This window comes from Labeo rohita, chromosome 7 (assembly GCF_022985175.1).
Source record: "Labeo rohita strain BAU-BD-2019 chromosome 7, IGBB_LRoh.1.0, whole genome shotgun sequence".
NCBI classification, from domain to species: domain Eukaryota; kingdom Metazoa; phylum Chordata; class Actinopteri; order Cypriniformes; family Cyprinidae; genus Labeo; species Labeo rohita.
The window spans coordinates 29440622-29458280 of NC_066875.1; the positions used below are offsets into that span (position 1 = coordinate 29440622).

The 17659-nt window shown below is 34.6% G+C and overlaps 1 protein-coding gene across 1 annotated transcript; it reads right to left on the reverse strand.

The window, feature by feature from the left end:
- Positions 1-4042: 4042 nt before the first annotated feature.
- paqr5b (progestin and adipoQ receptor family member Vb) lies at positions 4043-12292 on the reverse strand. Its single transcript, XM_051113941.1, has 8 exons — positions 12145-12292; positions 11707-11834; positions 8758-8963; positions 7374-7500; positions 5524-5568; positions 5157-5253; positions 4747-4891; positions 4043-4536 (listed from the first exon to the last, which is right to left on the reverse strand). Exons 1-8 carry the CDS (start codon positions 12196-12198, stop codon positions 4277-4279), a joined length of 1062 nt encoding a protein of 353 aa, XP_050969898.1. The 5' UTR covers positions 12199-12292; the 3' UTR covers positions 4043-4276.
- Positions 12293-17659: the final 5367 nt, after the last annotated feature.

Genomic DNA, 17659 nt, shown 5'->3' on the forward strand with positions numbered 1-17659 from the left:
CATCCAAGATGTTCATGTCTTTCTTTCTTCAGTCCTAAAGAAATTATGTTTTTTGAGGAAAACATTTCAGCATTTTTCTTCATATAATGGACTGATATGGTGCCCCGATTTTGAACTTCCAAAATGCAGTTTAAATGCGGCTTCAAACAATCCCAAATGTGGTTGTAAAGATCCCAGCCGAGAAAGAAGGGTCTTATCTAGCACAACGATTGTTATTTTAATAAAAAGAATAAAATTGATATACTTTTTAATGCCAAACACTAGTCTTGTCTTACTCTGCTTGGACTGTTTTTGTTCTGGTTCATGACAGTTAGGGTATGTCGAAAAACTCCCATCTCATGTTCTCCCTCAACTTCGAAATCATCCTACATCGCTGTTTTACCTTTTTTGTTAAGGGTGTTTGATCTTCTTTGCATGTTCATGTTGCAAAGACTGGGTCGGTAGTTGTTGAGGGAGAAAATACGATTGAAGTTTTTCGACATACCCTAACTGTCTTGAGCCAGAATACACAGAGTTCATGGGGAGAAAGGCAAGATGAGTGCTTGAGATTAAAAAGTATTTAAATTTGTATTTTTTAAATGAAAATAACTGATCGTTTTGCTAGATAAGACCCTTCTTCCTCGGCTGGGATTGTTTACAACCACATTTGGGATCAATTGAAGTCGCATTTAAACTGCCTTTTGGAAGTTCAAAACCGGGGCACCATAGCGGTCCATTATATGGAGAAAAATGCAGAAATGTTTTCCTCAAAAAACAATTTCTTTACGACTGAAGAAAGAAAGACATGAACATCTTGGATGACAAGGAGGTGAGTACATTATATGTGAATCTTTGTTTTGAAAGTGGACTTCTCCTTTAAAGCGTTTGTGAGACTTTTCTAATGTGTCCTACTTCCACTAGGCAGTAGAGGGCAGTGTATATACCAATATAAACTTTTCTTGGCATCACACTGATAAAGGTAACTGTAGAGGGTATGCGTTGACGTCACTTTCCCGGCGGACACGCCCCCTCAGCCAGACCGAGTGGCAAAAGAGCCTTCAGTGTGAATGGATTTAATAGGGAAGATGCGAAAACGCGAGTAAAGCAAATGATAATCAGTTTAAACTAAAGGTTGCTGAACTTGATAAAATGTTCCAACTAAACAGCTAAACAAATATCCAGTGGTCAGTGGATATTGATGCAGCCAGGAATCGTGTTTTCTAACACTTGAATGTGTCTGATATTGATGCCAGGGAAAATAAATAAATCGAATTTGCCTGTGAACTCATTTTGTAAATACAAAATAGGTTGGTCTAAACCCGGTAATCACTTAAATCAATGTTACATATGTGACCCTGGACCACAAAACCAGTCTTAAGTAGCACAGGTATGTTTGTAGCAATAGCCAAAAATACATTGTATGTTTCAAAATTATTTATTTTTCTTTTATGCCAAAAATCATTAGGAAATTAAGTAAAGATCATGTTCCATGAAGATACTTTGTACATTTCCTACCAAAAATATATTGAAACTTCATTTTTGATTAGTAATATGCATTGCTAAGAACTTCATTTGCACAATTTTAAAGGCAACTTTCTCAATATTTTGATTTTTTGCACCCTCAGATTCCATATATTCAAATAGTCGTATCTCGGCCAAATATTGTTCTATCCTAACAAACCATACATCAGTGGAAAGCTTATTTATTCAGCTTTCGGATGATGTTTAAAACTCAGTTTCGAAAAATTGACCCTTATGACTGGTTTTGTGGTCCAGGGTCACATATATCGTCATATCGTCCAGCTGAAAAATGTATATAGTTTAAAACATCCAGCTATGCAGAATTTAAGATGGTAAATATTTAGTTGATGACTTGTCAATACGATATACTATAACACAATATATAGGATATGATTTTACTGCACAATTCAACATATTAACATGAAATGATAACTGCAAATCTGTGTTTCACTGCCTGAAGACCAGTGTTCGAATTGTGTCAAAGCTCTTGGTCCCCCCACCCCTCCCCCTTCCAAAAATTAATCAATAAATAAAACCTTATATAAATATGATTCGATATTGCGATTCTGACAAAAAATTATATTTTAGAGAGATTTATCAGTAACGATAATCAGACGGTATTTTGCTGAGTGTGTTGCCCTGCAGCACTGCCGTGGACAGCTGACTCCTAAAGTTCTTGATATTCTTCATATTTAGTGTGGTCAGTTCACAGCAGTGACAGAAATTAATATTTTCCAATAAGTTTAGTGATTTTTACCTTTTATGGGCATTTTTTACCTTAATAAAGTCTTTTTTTTTCTGAAAATATGCATTATATTTTGCGTCAAATTCTTAGATTTAATCAATAAAGTCAATTCAAATATTAAGACATTTTAGACTGTTGCCAAACAAATAAAATAATTATCAAGAAAATTCATCTTTTTCAATGCAGAGAAGCACAGACAGATGTATTACCCACTATTTAATGCAGGACATGAATGCATTAAATGCATAAATAATGTTTTGATATTTTAATCCTAAACCGTTGAATGCTGATATCTGAAATTATTTTTTAAAAATGATAAGGCACTCTTCGTGTGATAGTGATTAACTATATGAAATGATATGAATATACATTTTCTGACGAATTTTGGGAACATTCTAAATGCATTTTATTAGACTGAACCAGGAGTGAAAGAACACGCTCTTAAATGAGCACAGTCAGTCTAGCTGTTGTTTAAGCACTCATAACTCCTCTTATAATGGGCGGAGCCGCAGCCACTCCAGTTGACGGTGACAAGAACAAGAAATAAAAACCAGGTCTAGGTTGATTAGAAATAAATATTTTATTAAAAAGAATCCTGCTAACAATAAATAGTTTCATTTTTGTCTACATGACCAAGGTGTGACCTGATGTTATGAAAATACGTAATATCTCCCACACTCCATTGTTGATACAGCAGGGAAAAAAAAAGTGGTGCAGTTTTACAGAAAAAAAAAAAAAATACGTAGAATATACAAAAGCTGTCACTGTAGACTTTGGCAGACTGTGCACACAGGTAATTAAGCATATATTTTTACACAGTGCTAGTTCATTTGTTGAGGTGTTTGTCTATACATAAAAGAAATAGGACCACGTGTATAGTGGAGCACGTTTACATTTTAATTTTCAAACATTTGCTCATAATTTCGGGACACACACACACAAAAACAATTGCTGTTAATCAATTCAACCTTAGACCATCCAAGATGTAGGTGCCATCACTTTTATGCGCACGCATAACAAAGTTAATACCCGTAATTGACATCTTATGAAGCAAAATAATTGGCTTGTGCAAGAAACAAGAAACAGAACATTTTTTACAACATTACCTGTAATCCATAGCCTTAGGCAAAAGGGGATCCAATTCTTTTCCACGAAATGGTTCTTTTTGAGTTTGGTTCTATGAATTGTTTCAAATAGCCGATTCACAAGTTTGTTTATGATACTAATTTTGTGTTGCATAAGCCTTTTTTTTTTTTTTTTGACTCTTTTTATAATGGTGGCCATTGACTTGAATTTTATGAATCACCAAAGACCACAGTTTCAGCCAAAAATCTTCTTTGCTGCTCTACTGAAGAAAAAAAAGTCATCTACATCTTTAATGGCTTGAAATTAACAGCAAATTTTGATACATGTAACTGGACATGTATCCCTTATGTCCTGAGATTATGACCAAATGTCTGAAAATTGAAATGAAAATATGCTCACATAAAAGGTCTCCTCTTTATTCCTACTGTAGGAAAGTCAGATTCATTCGTGAATTGGTTTATCCCAAATGATTCCCTCATATAGCATAGGAAAGTGTGATGCATTCTTGTGTGATAAATGATCATCAGTTCGAGTCTATGTATTCAGTTATGTTGGTTTCTGTATTTATTACACATTTACCCATTCAGGTTTGATACTGTATCAGTGATGCCTAATTGTGATGCTTCATTCATTTAATAAATGTGTTTCTATAAACCATAAAAGACCACTTTGACACACCCTCCCCACCGACTTGCGTTGTCCTGAGATTCAGTGCCTTTTTTTTTTTTGCTCTTCCCTGAGAAGCAGAATTCATGCAATAACGCATTCATTACTCTTTGCAATTTCAGGTTGCATAGCTGCTGTAAACCTACAAACCCCTCTTGGGGACTTCTTTTTATAACGTAATATCCAGTATGAACCTCCTAGATATATTTTCATAATAACTTTGGTAGCTTGTGCAAGATTGCAATTAATCTTTCAGAGACCCCCTGTCTCAAGGAGCCTTTAGTGCTTGCATTTCTTTTCTTCAGTCTTTGCTGGGTGTGTTTCTGAGGAGCCGTACAGCAGAGGTAGACTATAAAGACAAATGATCCCCAGACTGATGCAGACACAGACCAGAGATGATCCAACTGTGTTATTAAATGTGATAGGAGGAGCGGTGGCCAGCAGCTGTGTCTGTCTCAGCACCATGTCAGCTTCGATGGCCTTCATCTGGAAATGTGTCCCAATTATTGCACACACATGAAACAGTTGATGGCTGTGGCCTGTAGGGGTCAGAAGAGAGCCATTTACTTGAGAACACTGAAGACTTCCTGAAGTACTTGTGGTCTTTTGTTAAAGATCACACATTATAATTCAAATACTGACCTAGTTCATACACTCATGGGTACTTCTTAGGAAAGATTATGAAAAATACAAAAATGCACAGGTACAAACATGCACTGTAAAATACTATTCATGTGGTCATCACGTACCTATGTAGTCAAAGCGCCCAGGTGCCAGCCTCTCAGGTAAGTGGGTTGCAAACAGGAAGGCGGTAAGAAAAGCAAGCAATGTGTGTTGAATATGAATGGAATTTGCCTCATTATTAGTGCAACCCTCACCAACACACAGAAGCAACTAGAAAGAGGCAAGAGAAAAAAATTACAGGTCACGCCTTGTAGTGTATTCATATATTCTTAAGTCACTCTTAGTTTGCTAGATAAAAATCTGTGATAAACACATACAACACTCATACATAGTAGATAAAACACTCATTTTCAATACAAATCACAATATTACCAGCTGCATTCCTTTGGACATTTGGTTATTTAACCTGGCTGATCTTTGTCTAAACAGCCTGGATATTTGCGTTGGATGTGCTGCATGGTATGCCGAAACTTACTCTGTAGAAGAGAGGAATGTTGTCAAACAGGTAAGGGTAGGCAAAGGCAAGAATTCGCAACACCTTACTCAGCCGTGGGCTTTGTCTCTCAGAGAATCTGACATGTAGGGAGGGAAAGACATTTTTATGTTCATTAATGATAACATCAGTTTCAGTGCAGGTGGTGAGGTTATGTAATTGTTAGTAACATTTAAGAGAGGCTGATTCATAAGCACTAAAACACAGAACCACGTCATTAACAAAATTAGGTGGAGCGTTTTGTGTTAATGATTTTATAAAGCATTGATTTTAATGGGTTAAAAGGCAGATTAAAAAAACATGTTAGTGAGTACCAGAGGTTTCTGACACATTCTGTTTAAACTGTTACCTTTCATCGATGTCATGGTTATAGTGAAGGAATGGTAAGCCAAGCCTTAACAAAAAAAGTGGAAAATGAAAATAATATTGAACTATAAAACTGCCATGTTATGTTTATATAACAAGCTTTGTATTTCACACACTTACTGTAGCACAGACTGAATTTATAACATGTCTTTATTTTATCGGGTAGCACAGAGCATTTTCTTTCTTAATGGGATGCTAACTTAAATAGATATTTAAATAGCATAAGCTATTTTCATAGTAGTTTAACTTCTTCCAGTAGCACTCATCCAAAGAGTAGCGATGTAGCACTCAAATGCTATATTGCTCATATATGTTATCTGAGGGTATAGTGAAACACATCTAACTGATCATCTCAATAAATCTCAGAGTACACCTCAATAAAACTGATTTATTCTCTCATATATGTGACCCTGGACCACAAAACCAGTCATAAGGTTCAATTTCTTGAAATTGAGATTTATACATCATCCGATGCATATTACTAATCAAAAATTATATTGATAGGAAATTTACAAAATATCTTCATGGAACATGATCTTTACTTAATATCCTAATGATTTTTGGCATAAAAGAAAAATCAATAATTTTGACACATACAATGTATTTTTGGCTATTGCTACAAATATACCTGTGCTACTTAAGACTGGTTTTGTGGTCCAGGGTCACATATTTGACCCTGGACCACAAAACCAGTCATAAGGTTGATTTTTTTTTTTTTTTTTTTTTTTTTGTTTTTTTTTGAGACTTATCATCCGAAAGCTGAATAAATAAACTTTCTGTTGATGTATATGGTTTGTTAGGATAGGAAAATGTTTGGCTGAGATACGACTATTTGAAAATCTGGAATCTGAGGGTGCAAAAAATCAAAATATTGAGAAAGTTGCCTTTAAAGTTGTGCAAATGAAGTTCTTAGCAATGCATATTACTAATCAAAAATGAAGTTTTAATATATTTTTGGTAGGAAATGTACAAAGTATCTTCATGGAACATGATCTTTACTTAATATCCTAATGATTTTTGGCATAAAAGGAAAATGGATAATTTCGACCCATACAATGTATTGTTGGCTATCACTACAAATATACCTGTGCTACTTATGACTGGTTTTGTGGTCCAGGTGGGTCACATATAGGCTGCATACTTCCCTACTATACAGTATGCGAAATACTGAAAATAGTAGTACAGAATTTACAGCTAATTCACCGTATTTGTAAAACAGTAGGCAAAATGTATCCCACTGACTTATTATGAGATTCTGAAGTGTGCATCTGATGGACACATTAGTATCCCATAAGGCCATGGGAGAGGATATGTTGTGAATGGCAGTGAAAGGATGCAACTGATGCTGGTAGGTTACATGACAAATGTACTACATCAAGATTACATACAGTACTACACACATTCAAACTATGTAGAATAACTTTTTTTAAACATTCACAGTGTAAGTACCTATTCAAAAGAAGCACATACTCAGAGAGTATGTGATTTCAGATATAGCCAGCACTGAAAAATGAACCATTGTAGTGAATACAGTGGTTTGGACAACTCATTTAAATGAACAGGTCAACATAAATGATTCACCAACTAGATTTCCGAGCTACTGTTTTCAACTTATGTAAATTATGGTGTTTTTGTATATATAGTTAGTATAAACTTGCCTGCTCAAGTTTGATATTGTCACTCAAATTGATGCAATAATGAAATGAGCTTGTTCCACATACTTACATACTCACTCACTAGAATGATGTAACCCACATTTTTGCAACCTGCATTTGTGCTATCAGTATGGTGGTGTGTTAGCAAACAAGACTATAGAATGACATGGAGCTTTACCTTGAGTAGCAGGCCAGGCTGGTTGAGAGGATGGTGTTTAGTACAGCTACAGAGATGTAGTATGCATGAAAGGTGCTGTTCACCCATGCGTCAGGAAACACATATGCAGAGTAGCTGATCGCTGAACCTGCATCAACATGCAATCAGTCATATGAATACAGCTTGATGCAGTGTGAAGGATTTGGTAATGATGTGTAAATGCATGTCCATTTGTAGTGTATAGTAAGGTTTTCTCATTTTAAAACAGTTTATTAATACACATAAATATTACTTATTAGTTAACAATTTGCAATTACAATCACAATCACAGGTGCTGTAAGTCTGTTAATAATTGATGAGGATGGGCAATATATCAGTATGTCTGATATTAAAGATTTTTACATTCATCTGTATGTTTAATTGTGCATTCTCATTTTACCTACACTGGCAGACAAAATTTTAGACAAAAAGAATTTTAAATGTTTTTAAAAGAAGTCACTTTTGATCACCAAGGACACATTTATTTGATTAAAAAAATATAGTAAAGACATTAATAGTGTGAAATATTGATACAATTCAAAATATTTTCTATTTGTGTATATTTTAAAATATTTTATTCCTGTGATGTGAAAGCTGAATTTTCAGCATATTAGAATGATTTTTGAAGGATCATGTGACACTGAAAATTGGAGTAATAAGTGCTGAAAATTCAGCTTTGCCATCACAGGAATAAATAACATTTTAAAATTTATTTAAATAGAAACAGTTCTTTTTTATTGCAAGAATACTGTACAATATTATTGTTTTAACTGTATTTTTAATAAATTCCGAGGTGAGCATAAGTGACTTCTTTCAAAAACATAAAAAAACAACATTCCTTTTGGCTACCAGTGTATTTGGACATTTGGATTACCTTTGCAATCTTGTGAAGCTCTTCTTTTTAAAGTTAATCTTTAAGAACTATAATAATTTAATAACATTGTTAAATTTAATCTTTAACAAGTCTGAAAATAAATATTACATTTTCATACTGCACATTATAAAATCATTGAAAATGATTTATTTTGTTTTTTAGTATTTTATTTTTTATTTATTTACACAGAACATAGAATTAGATTTTTTTATTTACTTGTTATTGGCCAAAAATTAAAATAATGATCAGCTTATGTACGTTAGACAGAATTCTATTATCAGTGCATCAGTAGAAATAATGTACAGTATTGTGGCGTATGCTGTATATGATAGTGTAATGTAATCTATATTTACATAATTATGCAAGAATTCCATTGAGGTTGTTAAGTACAAAACTTTGAACCTTGACATTTATCTTTATAGCAATATTTTCTGTAGCCAGCCAAGGAACTGATAGCATTGAAGGGAGTGTGCCTTTGTGTTCCTTTCTTACCGAGGCTGTACAGGCTGAGTGCTCCGTAGTCAAAGAAGTAACAGATATGGCGAGAGCGGGTAGACATGGTGCTGAAGGTGTGGGCGCAGCTGGAGGCCAGTGGATACACACAGCAGGAAAACAAGAAGACCAGCAGAGGCCATGTGTACGCATCATACCACGCATCCTCCATCAACAACACTGTCATCAACTTCCATAAAAAATACCTGAGAGAGAAAGAGAGAGGGATGAGATGATGACAGACAATGATGTTGACACAGCACTGCAATGCTGCAATTCACAACAAACTATTTATACAGTGAAACAATAATTCCATGAAGTTTTCTGTTGCTGGAATCAACATTACAGACATGAGATTTAAAAAATATACGTTTTTCACTTTATGACATTTCACAGAAAGGCTAAAAGGACAATTGTGTGCATAGTTTCCACTAGGGCTGGGTTTTGACACAAATTTCATGACTGATTCCATTCGATATTGATTATTGTGGATAATTTTCTCAAGGAAAAAATCTCTCAACTAATGCTCTAAAATGTACACGAGACTCAGGTGGTAGTGTGGTGCATATATTTAGCAAAATGCTCCTCTCTAGAGTTAATTTTTCTAGCTAACGAGTTTGTGATCACCGCATATGTTTTTTTTCTGAGGTGAATGTGACCTTACAAGCTGTTATATCGACGCGGTTGAAACACTGATTTTGGTCATTTGTATTCTTTGTTTTAACATACCTTCAGATGTTTATTCATGTTTATTTCATGCTGTAACTAGTTAAAACAGAGGAGATGATCAGTTCACTTCTGTGTCGCACCTCTGCTTCTCTTGAACTGAGGCACTTACAGCAATCTGTCACTCCACGATAAACAGGGCCAAAATTGCCTCTATTGTTGAATACTGCAATAAAATTTACATAATTTAAAATCTTAGACTTTGTTTCATATCAAAAGTAACAAAGCACAACGCTTATTGCGATTTTTTTCATAGGAGGTGCGCTATAATTTTCTATTCAATAATTGAAAACAGGCTAATCGATTCTTGAGACTGAAGAATTTTGTTTCGTAAAAATAAGAATCGATTAAAATCGAGAAATTGTTTTTTTTTTAACCCAGCCCTCGTTTCCACGCATGGAAACTACATAATTTATATATAAGTGAACCTGTTTTACTGTGGAAATGAGAAACACAACAAAAACAAAAGATTAGGATGACAATAAGAAGTAAAAGATTGTATTCAAATGTTTAACGTGCCCATACTTGCTGGCAGAGTTTGTTACTATAGGGATGTATCTGACAGGAGGGCACAGAAACGAACACATGTACATTAACACGCACACATATTGCACAAATCACTCTTATCCATATGCTTCTATAGTTTATCTCTAAAGAACACAGGTAAGGGTGTAAGGGTGGTTTCTATGCTGTACAGTATGTACAGTAAAGATAAGAATTAATAGTGATGACAGAGTTTTATAAAATGAGATTTTCCAAAGACATCTTACATACAGGGTTCCCACCCCTGCAGACCATATATATTTACTATAAAAACACCCAGATTCCCTGGGTTTGCTAAATCCATGGAAACATAACATCTACTACTTATATAGCGCATCTTAGATTTAGCAATGTCAGCCTTCCTCTAAAAAAGTGGCATTTAGAGTTGTCTTGTTTAAACTAGTCTTTAAATCTCAGATTTTTGAGAGATGAATCACATTTACACGTCTGATTTACTCTTGCGTGGTTTAGAGGGATCAGTGAGTTTAATATAACCAAACATTAACACAGAGTCAGGTTACAGATTCCAAGTTTTGTCCTATTGATTAACTGTCGGTTGACTGTGTATTTAACCATTTTGTGGGATCAGAGGATGTGTTAGCTTTAAGATATGGCGTATTTTATATAGCTGAGTAATGGAAAAGTGTTTTTGCAATGAACTGTAGATTTACATCTACATTTAATAATTTAGTATATGCTTTTATCCAAAGCAAGAGGAAAATTCAAAGCAGTTTATCATGCAGCGGCCAATACTGCAATAGTGAGTTATGCTAGAACAGTATACAATTTATGCTAAACAGCAGAGAAAAAGAAAAGAGACAATAAAAATATTAATAAATAATATGAATAAAATAATAGTATATGCTTATTAAAGCTTACTATTATTTATTATAAATTCTAAAATATATATATATATTATTTAAAAAGTATGTTTCCATTTATTACGTGAAATGCAAGTCTGTAGTGTGCAAGATCCATTATTTTCTACTATAAAGCACTGGTTAAAATGAGGCTGGACTGAAACATTTATGACTGAGAATGAGTGCGAATGAGGTTTAAATGATCCCAGTCCCGTTCACAGACCTCAGATAGAAAAATAAGTGATGCAATGACAGAAAGTAGGCAATTATCTAAAAATTTAACTCAGTTATATGACTGACCATTACGGCCAACATTGAATTGCCAGAAAATAAATAAATAAATAAAACGCTACAAGCTCGCAATAAAGCCAGATAGACCGACAGAAGTTAAAGAACCAATGGTGTCATGAGCGACTCTCCAGCATGTTTATGTCTAGAGAAAGTTCTGGTGAGAATCACACTCGGAGCTCATTAACAGTGCTGGTAGACCTTCTGTCATCATCCCAGCAAGGTGAAGTCTCCAATGAGCAGCTCAGTTGGGCTGAAGCTCAGTGAGGGACGTAACAATCCACTGTGGAGATTTTCAAGTCAAACTACTGTAAGTCTCAGCACACCATACACACAGTCAGTCTAAATACTGTTGCCATGGAACCCAGAGCCATGTGCTATTAAAGTTGTGTGAGTTCATATACTATCATCTGTGAGTTATAAGTCAACAAAATTAGTTGTAAAAGCCATACAGAGTAGTGGCAAAGACATGGAGATATGCATATAGAGAGAGAGTGACAGCAATTGCACAAATGAACTTGTTTGACTGTACCAGGTTGGTAGAAAGTGTGTCCAAACATTGAGGGTCTCATTGGTGAGCTGAAAAAGGCTCAACACACAGTCTGTGGCTGAACTACGAGGGTGTCGATATCCAGAGATGATACTGTCCTCGTGAAATGCCTACCATGGAAAAAACAGTCACATAAACTGCTCATTTAATAAAGAGAGCAAACCAGTTCTCTCTACAGGTAAAAAGGCAAACCAACAAAATAATGCAAAGCATTAATATGAAAATATTTGGGTACCTTTAAAACTGTTTCACATCAGGTTGCACAATAATAAAAGGGTAAAGAAAAAAAAATCAAGATTCTTGACTTCCTATCATTTGTTTTCCTATACCAAGAACACCTAAAACTACTACAGCTAGTTAAAATCACACCATATCTGTATGTTGTGGTAGTTTTTGTGTTTGTTAAATGAATGAACTTACTTTGGGCACTTGGTGGACAGTGAAGACGCGCCGTAGTTTGATCAGACTGAACATGTTCCCAGATGAACGGCCCTCAGTGTCTGACTCAGGAGAGAGAGGCTAAACATACATCGACACACTAGCAGGTACAGAGAGACAAATGCACATACAGACACTCTTCCACTCCACCTGATCAGAGACCGGCTTGGTTAGCCCTGCCCTTTTCATCACACCTACAGACATCTCTATCATAAACACACATACACACCTACAGCACTGAACACACATCTCACACAGATACACACACACACACCCGACACACCGGCTAGGTGAGAACGCTCACAGGAGCTATTCATGAGCACATTGTTTCAGAGGTCATAGAGTTTCACTCCAAACGTGAATGCACACAACTGATTTGTAGATAGGTTTCCATATATAGTATTGTGCAACTTTTGAACTGTAGCGTACAGTACTGTGCAAAAGTCCATTAATATTTTCACCAACAACAACAACAAAATAGGTTTAAGTCAGTTATTTCTATCTTTTGCTGTAGTGTGTCAGTAGGAAATATCAGTTTACATTTCCAAATATTCCTTTTCATATGAATTGTAATAATCCAGTGAGATTTTTGTATGCACAAGGAGTCTGACAACAGCCAGTGCTCCACACAGAGATTTGATCTCATCATCATCATCATCCAATCTGTCTGGAATGACATGAAGAAACAGAAAAAACTGAGACAAACTAAATCCAGTAGAACTGTGGCAAGGTCTCCATCACACTTGAAGAAACCTACCTGCAAAGCTACCAGAAAACTATGTGCAAGGGAACCAAGGACAAAAGCTGTTTTCAGTGCAAAGCGCACAACATGTTGATTTGATTTAGCTAATAGAAGTTAATAATAATAATAATGTGGAAGCCAGAATTTTACAGTAAAAAACATTTTACTAACACATATATAGCAGAGGCACGCCATTCACATAAACACTAAACACACATGATTTAACAACATTAGATGGTAAGAAAAAGAAAAGTAAGAAACATAGTTGTTTCAACGTAAAAACATCAAATGTGAAATTTTGGGAATGTCAATTTACGTTTTTTTTTTTTTTTTTTTTTTCTCACTGTAAATTATGCTTTTTTCACTTATAAAAACATGTACTAACTGTATTAACTGTATCGTAAAATTACATGAAATGTCCATTACAGCTTTTCACCGTATATAGTATGAGAACTTACCATTAACTAAATTTTTTACTGTAGATTTTTTACAGTCTTTTACCGTTAAAATCACAATCATTTTTATTTCAGTTTTTTCTGTTTCTTCTTGTCATTCCAGACAGACTGGATGATGGTGAGATCAAATCTGGAGCACTGGCTGTTGTCAGACTCTGTGTGCATACAAAATATACCATTATAACTAATGGTAAAAGGAATGTTTGGAAATGTAAACTGATATTTCCTACTGACACACTACAGCAAAAGATAGTGGTCTTAGATGGTCTAAGACTTTAGCACATGGTGTATAACCCCATTCAAAAGTTTAGGGTAAGCAGCACAACTATTTTTAACACTGATCATAATAACAAATGTTTCTTGAGCAGCAAATCAGCAAAGTAGAATGATTTCTGAAGGATCATGTGACACTGAAGACTGGCTGTTTTGGAATAATTTACATTTTAAAATACATAAAAATAGCAATTTTTAAATTGTATTTCACAGTATTACTGTATTTACTGTGTTTTCATTGAATAAATGCAGCCTTGACCATGAATCTTCTTTAAATCATCTTTACATAAATAAAATAAAAAATAAATAAAAAAATCTTACAAATACCAAACCTTTGAATGGTAGTGTGTATACAAAAGCAACTTAAGGACAAATACAAATATTTAAGAATTATGTAAGCAAAGATTCTTCGAAAGCATTTAGAAAATCTTACTTCCCCTTTTTTGACGTAATACTTTCTACAGGTTAAACAGGTTACTCTGAGAATTTTCAACTCAAGCTTAAGTGTAACACTGCCCAACTTAAGCAGGTGTACTAGCACAGGAAAAAATTAATAAATAAAAATTATTACTATATTTAAAACAAGGTCACCGGATTGCCCTAGTACATCTATATAGGTAATTGCGCTTGTTGTGCTCTGCTGGGACAGACCCCACTTGCTCATTCAGGGTGGGGTGTTTAAGGCAGTTTCAGGAAGTGTAGGTGAAGTTCTATAATGAATGGAGGGTGTGAATGAACATATGTTTACAATGCTAATCCATAACATGCTGAAACAGAGCCGTTACCATTCTCCTGCCTGTATTAACACAATGACAATGCAGAAACGTTATTTCTATTCAAGAGCACGCATTTTAAGCAAACTGTAACCATTGGTAGTGAATTTATTACCTCTTGGCTGAAATGTGAAAAATGTTGGTGGGGAAAGCTAGAAGCAACATACTTAGAATGAAAACAATGGATAAAGAGTAAGAGAGAGAAAAATGACACTTCATTGCCATTATCGGTATCAGTAACATGTATTTCTTTTGTTAAGTGTGACATTTCTGGCACCCTTCAATAATAATGCAATTACAACAAATTAAGTGTGATATTTAGATAAAAGAGATACATAATACTAATTATGTGTGTTATTGTAACATTAAAATAGTGTCAGCCCTTTATAGAACATCATGAAAATGTTGTAGCATATCTATTATTTTTGATAATGGATATTTGTAAGATTATTTGTAACATTTACTCTGTATGTAATAATTTATATTTCCCATGAAAAGAGATTTGCTTAAAAATTATACAACAGTGTCATTGTCTAAGCCTATCAAATGATCAAGTGAAAAGAGTGTGAAAATGTTTTTCCATTTAAAGCATATTAGTGTGGACATATTATGATTTTGGTGTGCAGATTTTAAAATGAAATTATGGAATAACTGCAAAACAGGCAACTAGTGACTAAGTGATTAGTTACTGTAATTTAATTACTTTTTCCTTGAAAAAGTAAAGTAAGGGATTACTCTTATTTTTTCTGTAATTTAATTAGTTACTTCTTACGTAATTGAACTTAATATTATGTACAGACTGTAGAACATTTCTATACAATACAATAGTGGATTTAACATCAAAATGTAATCAACAGCTGAGTTAATAAGAACATCGTTAACACTTTAGTGTCCCATTCTCACTATTAACTAGTTGGTTATTAGCATGAATATTACTGGTTTATTATTACTTAAAAAGCACATATCAATGTCTTATTCTGCAAGACCTTATTCTAAATCCTTTATCCAACCAATTCTTAAACTTAACCGTCAACAACTACTTTACTAAGTATTATTAAAATTTAGGATTATATTAAGGCAAAAGTATAGTTAGGTAATAGTGAGCATTGGACCCTAATCTAAAGTGTGACCAGAATAATTTATGTGGTTATCTATTATTTATTTGAAAGAATTAGAAGAAATTAGAAGTTAGAAGATTAGAAGAAATTTCATGTCTATCCTTGTATCATTTATTAATTTGTTGAGGTTGATATAGTAATTAGTAGCTAATAATTAAGTATTTTTGTAATTTGTAGTAATCTAATTACACTGTTGAAGATGTAATTAATAACTAGTAATTAATTACTTTTTTGAAGTACACTGATTACAACACAGAAGGCAGAATATACAGTCGGTAAAGGTGTGGGTGAAGTGGCTCTGAGTGGTTATGCAGCCTAACAGTTAAACGGTAATGCCAAATGTCACCCCATGATGGCAGCATTTTCTAATGTAAAATAATCCACCACGTCTCTCTGTGTCCATTGTCACGTCAAAATTCATATTGTCAGTCGTCAATTTTCATTTTATTTATGGTTTCTGGTTTTATGGTTTCCTATTTAAATCCTCTCTGAATGTCTCACTAAACGTGCCTTACCATTGATCTCTCAAACGCATTGATGATGGAAATTAGATTGATATAGTCACTCAAAAGGGACAAAAATAGGGGTAAAATGTACAAAAAAGAAAAAAAATATAAATATGATCCCCATGCTGGTTTAAGCTGGTCCTTTGCTGGTTCATGCTGGTCCTTGACCAGCAACATGACCAGCAAAAACCAGCATCAAAACCTACCTAACCAGCATTCCAGCATCAAAACATAGCTACCAGCATATGCTGGTTATTTCACCAGGGTATCCACCTTTTCTTCAAAGCGGAAGTAAGCTTATGGGCGAGAACAACGAGCAGTTTGCACTACAAACCAGTGTGTTCATAATAAAGATAGTACATTAAAATAATATGATTAGACAAACCGAATTGCAATATCAAGCAGCAAAATGAGCTGTTTTGAACAGTAGTTCGATACAGATGAGACTGAAAGCCAGAGACAGGTCTATTAAATTTACAATTGGGGAGGAAAAAGGTGGACATGGAAAAAGCGGGAAGAATAACAACGTACAGTAAATGGTAAAAATGTTTGCATTATAAAACAATGTGTTTATAAAAAAGATAATACAATAAAATAATATGGTAAGACACATTAATTTGCAATATTAAGCAGCCAAACGAGCTGTTTTGTACAGTTACAAATAGCTGGACACAGACCGGAAGTCGAACCCATAAAATTTACAAATGGCCCACACACTCATCTGACCTGACACAAAGGTTTTTTTATTTGTACTAAAGCAGAAGAGATGATCAGTCGACATCCCGCTTGAACTGAGACGCTACAGCGAGCCACAAAACGGTATTTATTGTTTGAATTTTTTTTTTTTTTTTTTTTACAAAATTACAAAGTTTAGGCTTTGTTTCATATCAAATGTGCTGTCCATTTCCTCTTTGCTCCGCAATGCATTTTTCACTGCTTGAGATGTGTGGCATGAGAGCGGATAGCTTGTCAGACATAATAACAGTAACTAAGTGGGGTGGGTCTTTTGAAGGCCCAATTCACAAGTGAAAACCTCCATTAGCCCTGACTTTAAGCTAACCACTGGCAAAGTAATCATCTCAATCTGTTTCTGTATTCTCTAATGAAGGACACAGACTGGGAGGAGCAGAATCTAATGTTTACTGATATGAAATCAGTAATGCTATTTCATCTCTTTTTTTTCTCTGTTGCAATTTAATATGATAAGACTGTCAACACCGAACCTAAATCAGGGATTTGTCTTTTAAGAAGTGTGTTGCATATGAATTATGATGTAAAAGGCTATTTAAGAAACATATCCACCATAACGCTGGCACTTGTCCAGTCTTTCTAGATGAGCAGAGAAGGACGTTTGTTTTATCGCTGCAGCAACTCTCTCATTACCTCTCGCTCTCTATTCAGCTCAAACACTCTTCATCTGCTTCATTAAGTGTGTGTTTGTGTGTGTGTATCGTCTGGAGGGCAAACATGAGAGGATGTGTGTGGGAGTGAGCAGGGCTATGAGTGTGTGGCCTTGCTTACTGCATAATTAAGCATCAGCATCAGCGATGTGGAGGCCAGATGCAGACAGACAGAATCAAACAGTGCTGCTGAGGCCACGGCCTATACGACCCCCCAGACTGCTACAATA

Bases quoted from the DNA above. Each gene is read 5' to 3' on its own strand.
- paqr5b (XM_051113941.1), bottom strand. From the start codon at position 12,198: ATGTTCAGTCTGATCAAACTACGGCGCGTCTTCACTGTCCACCAAGTG. The intron at 5,254-5,523 runs GTAACAGTTTAA...CCTACATGTCAG, and splicing joins AACCATGACATCGATGAAAG to ATTCTCTGAGAGACAAAGCC. The intron at 4,892-5,156 runs GTAAGTTTCGGC...GCCTCTTTCTAG, and splicing joins ACATTCCTCTCTTCTACAGA to TTGCTTCTGTGTGTTGGTGA.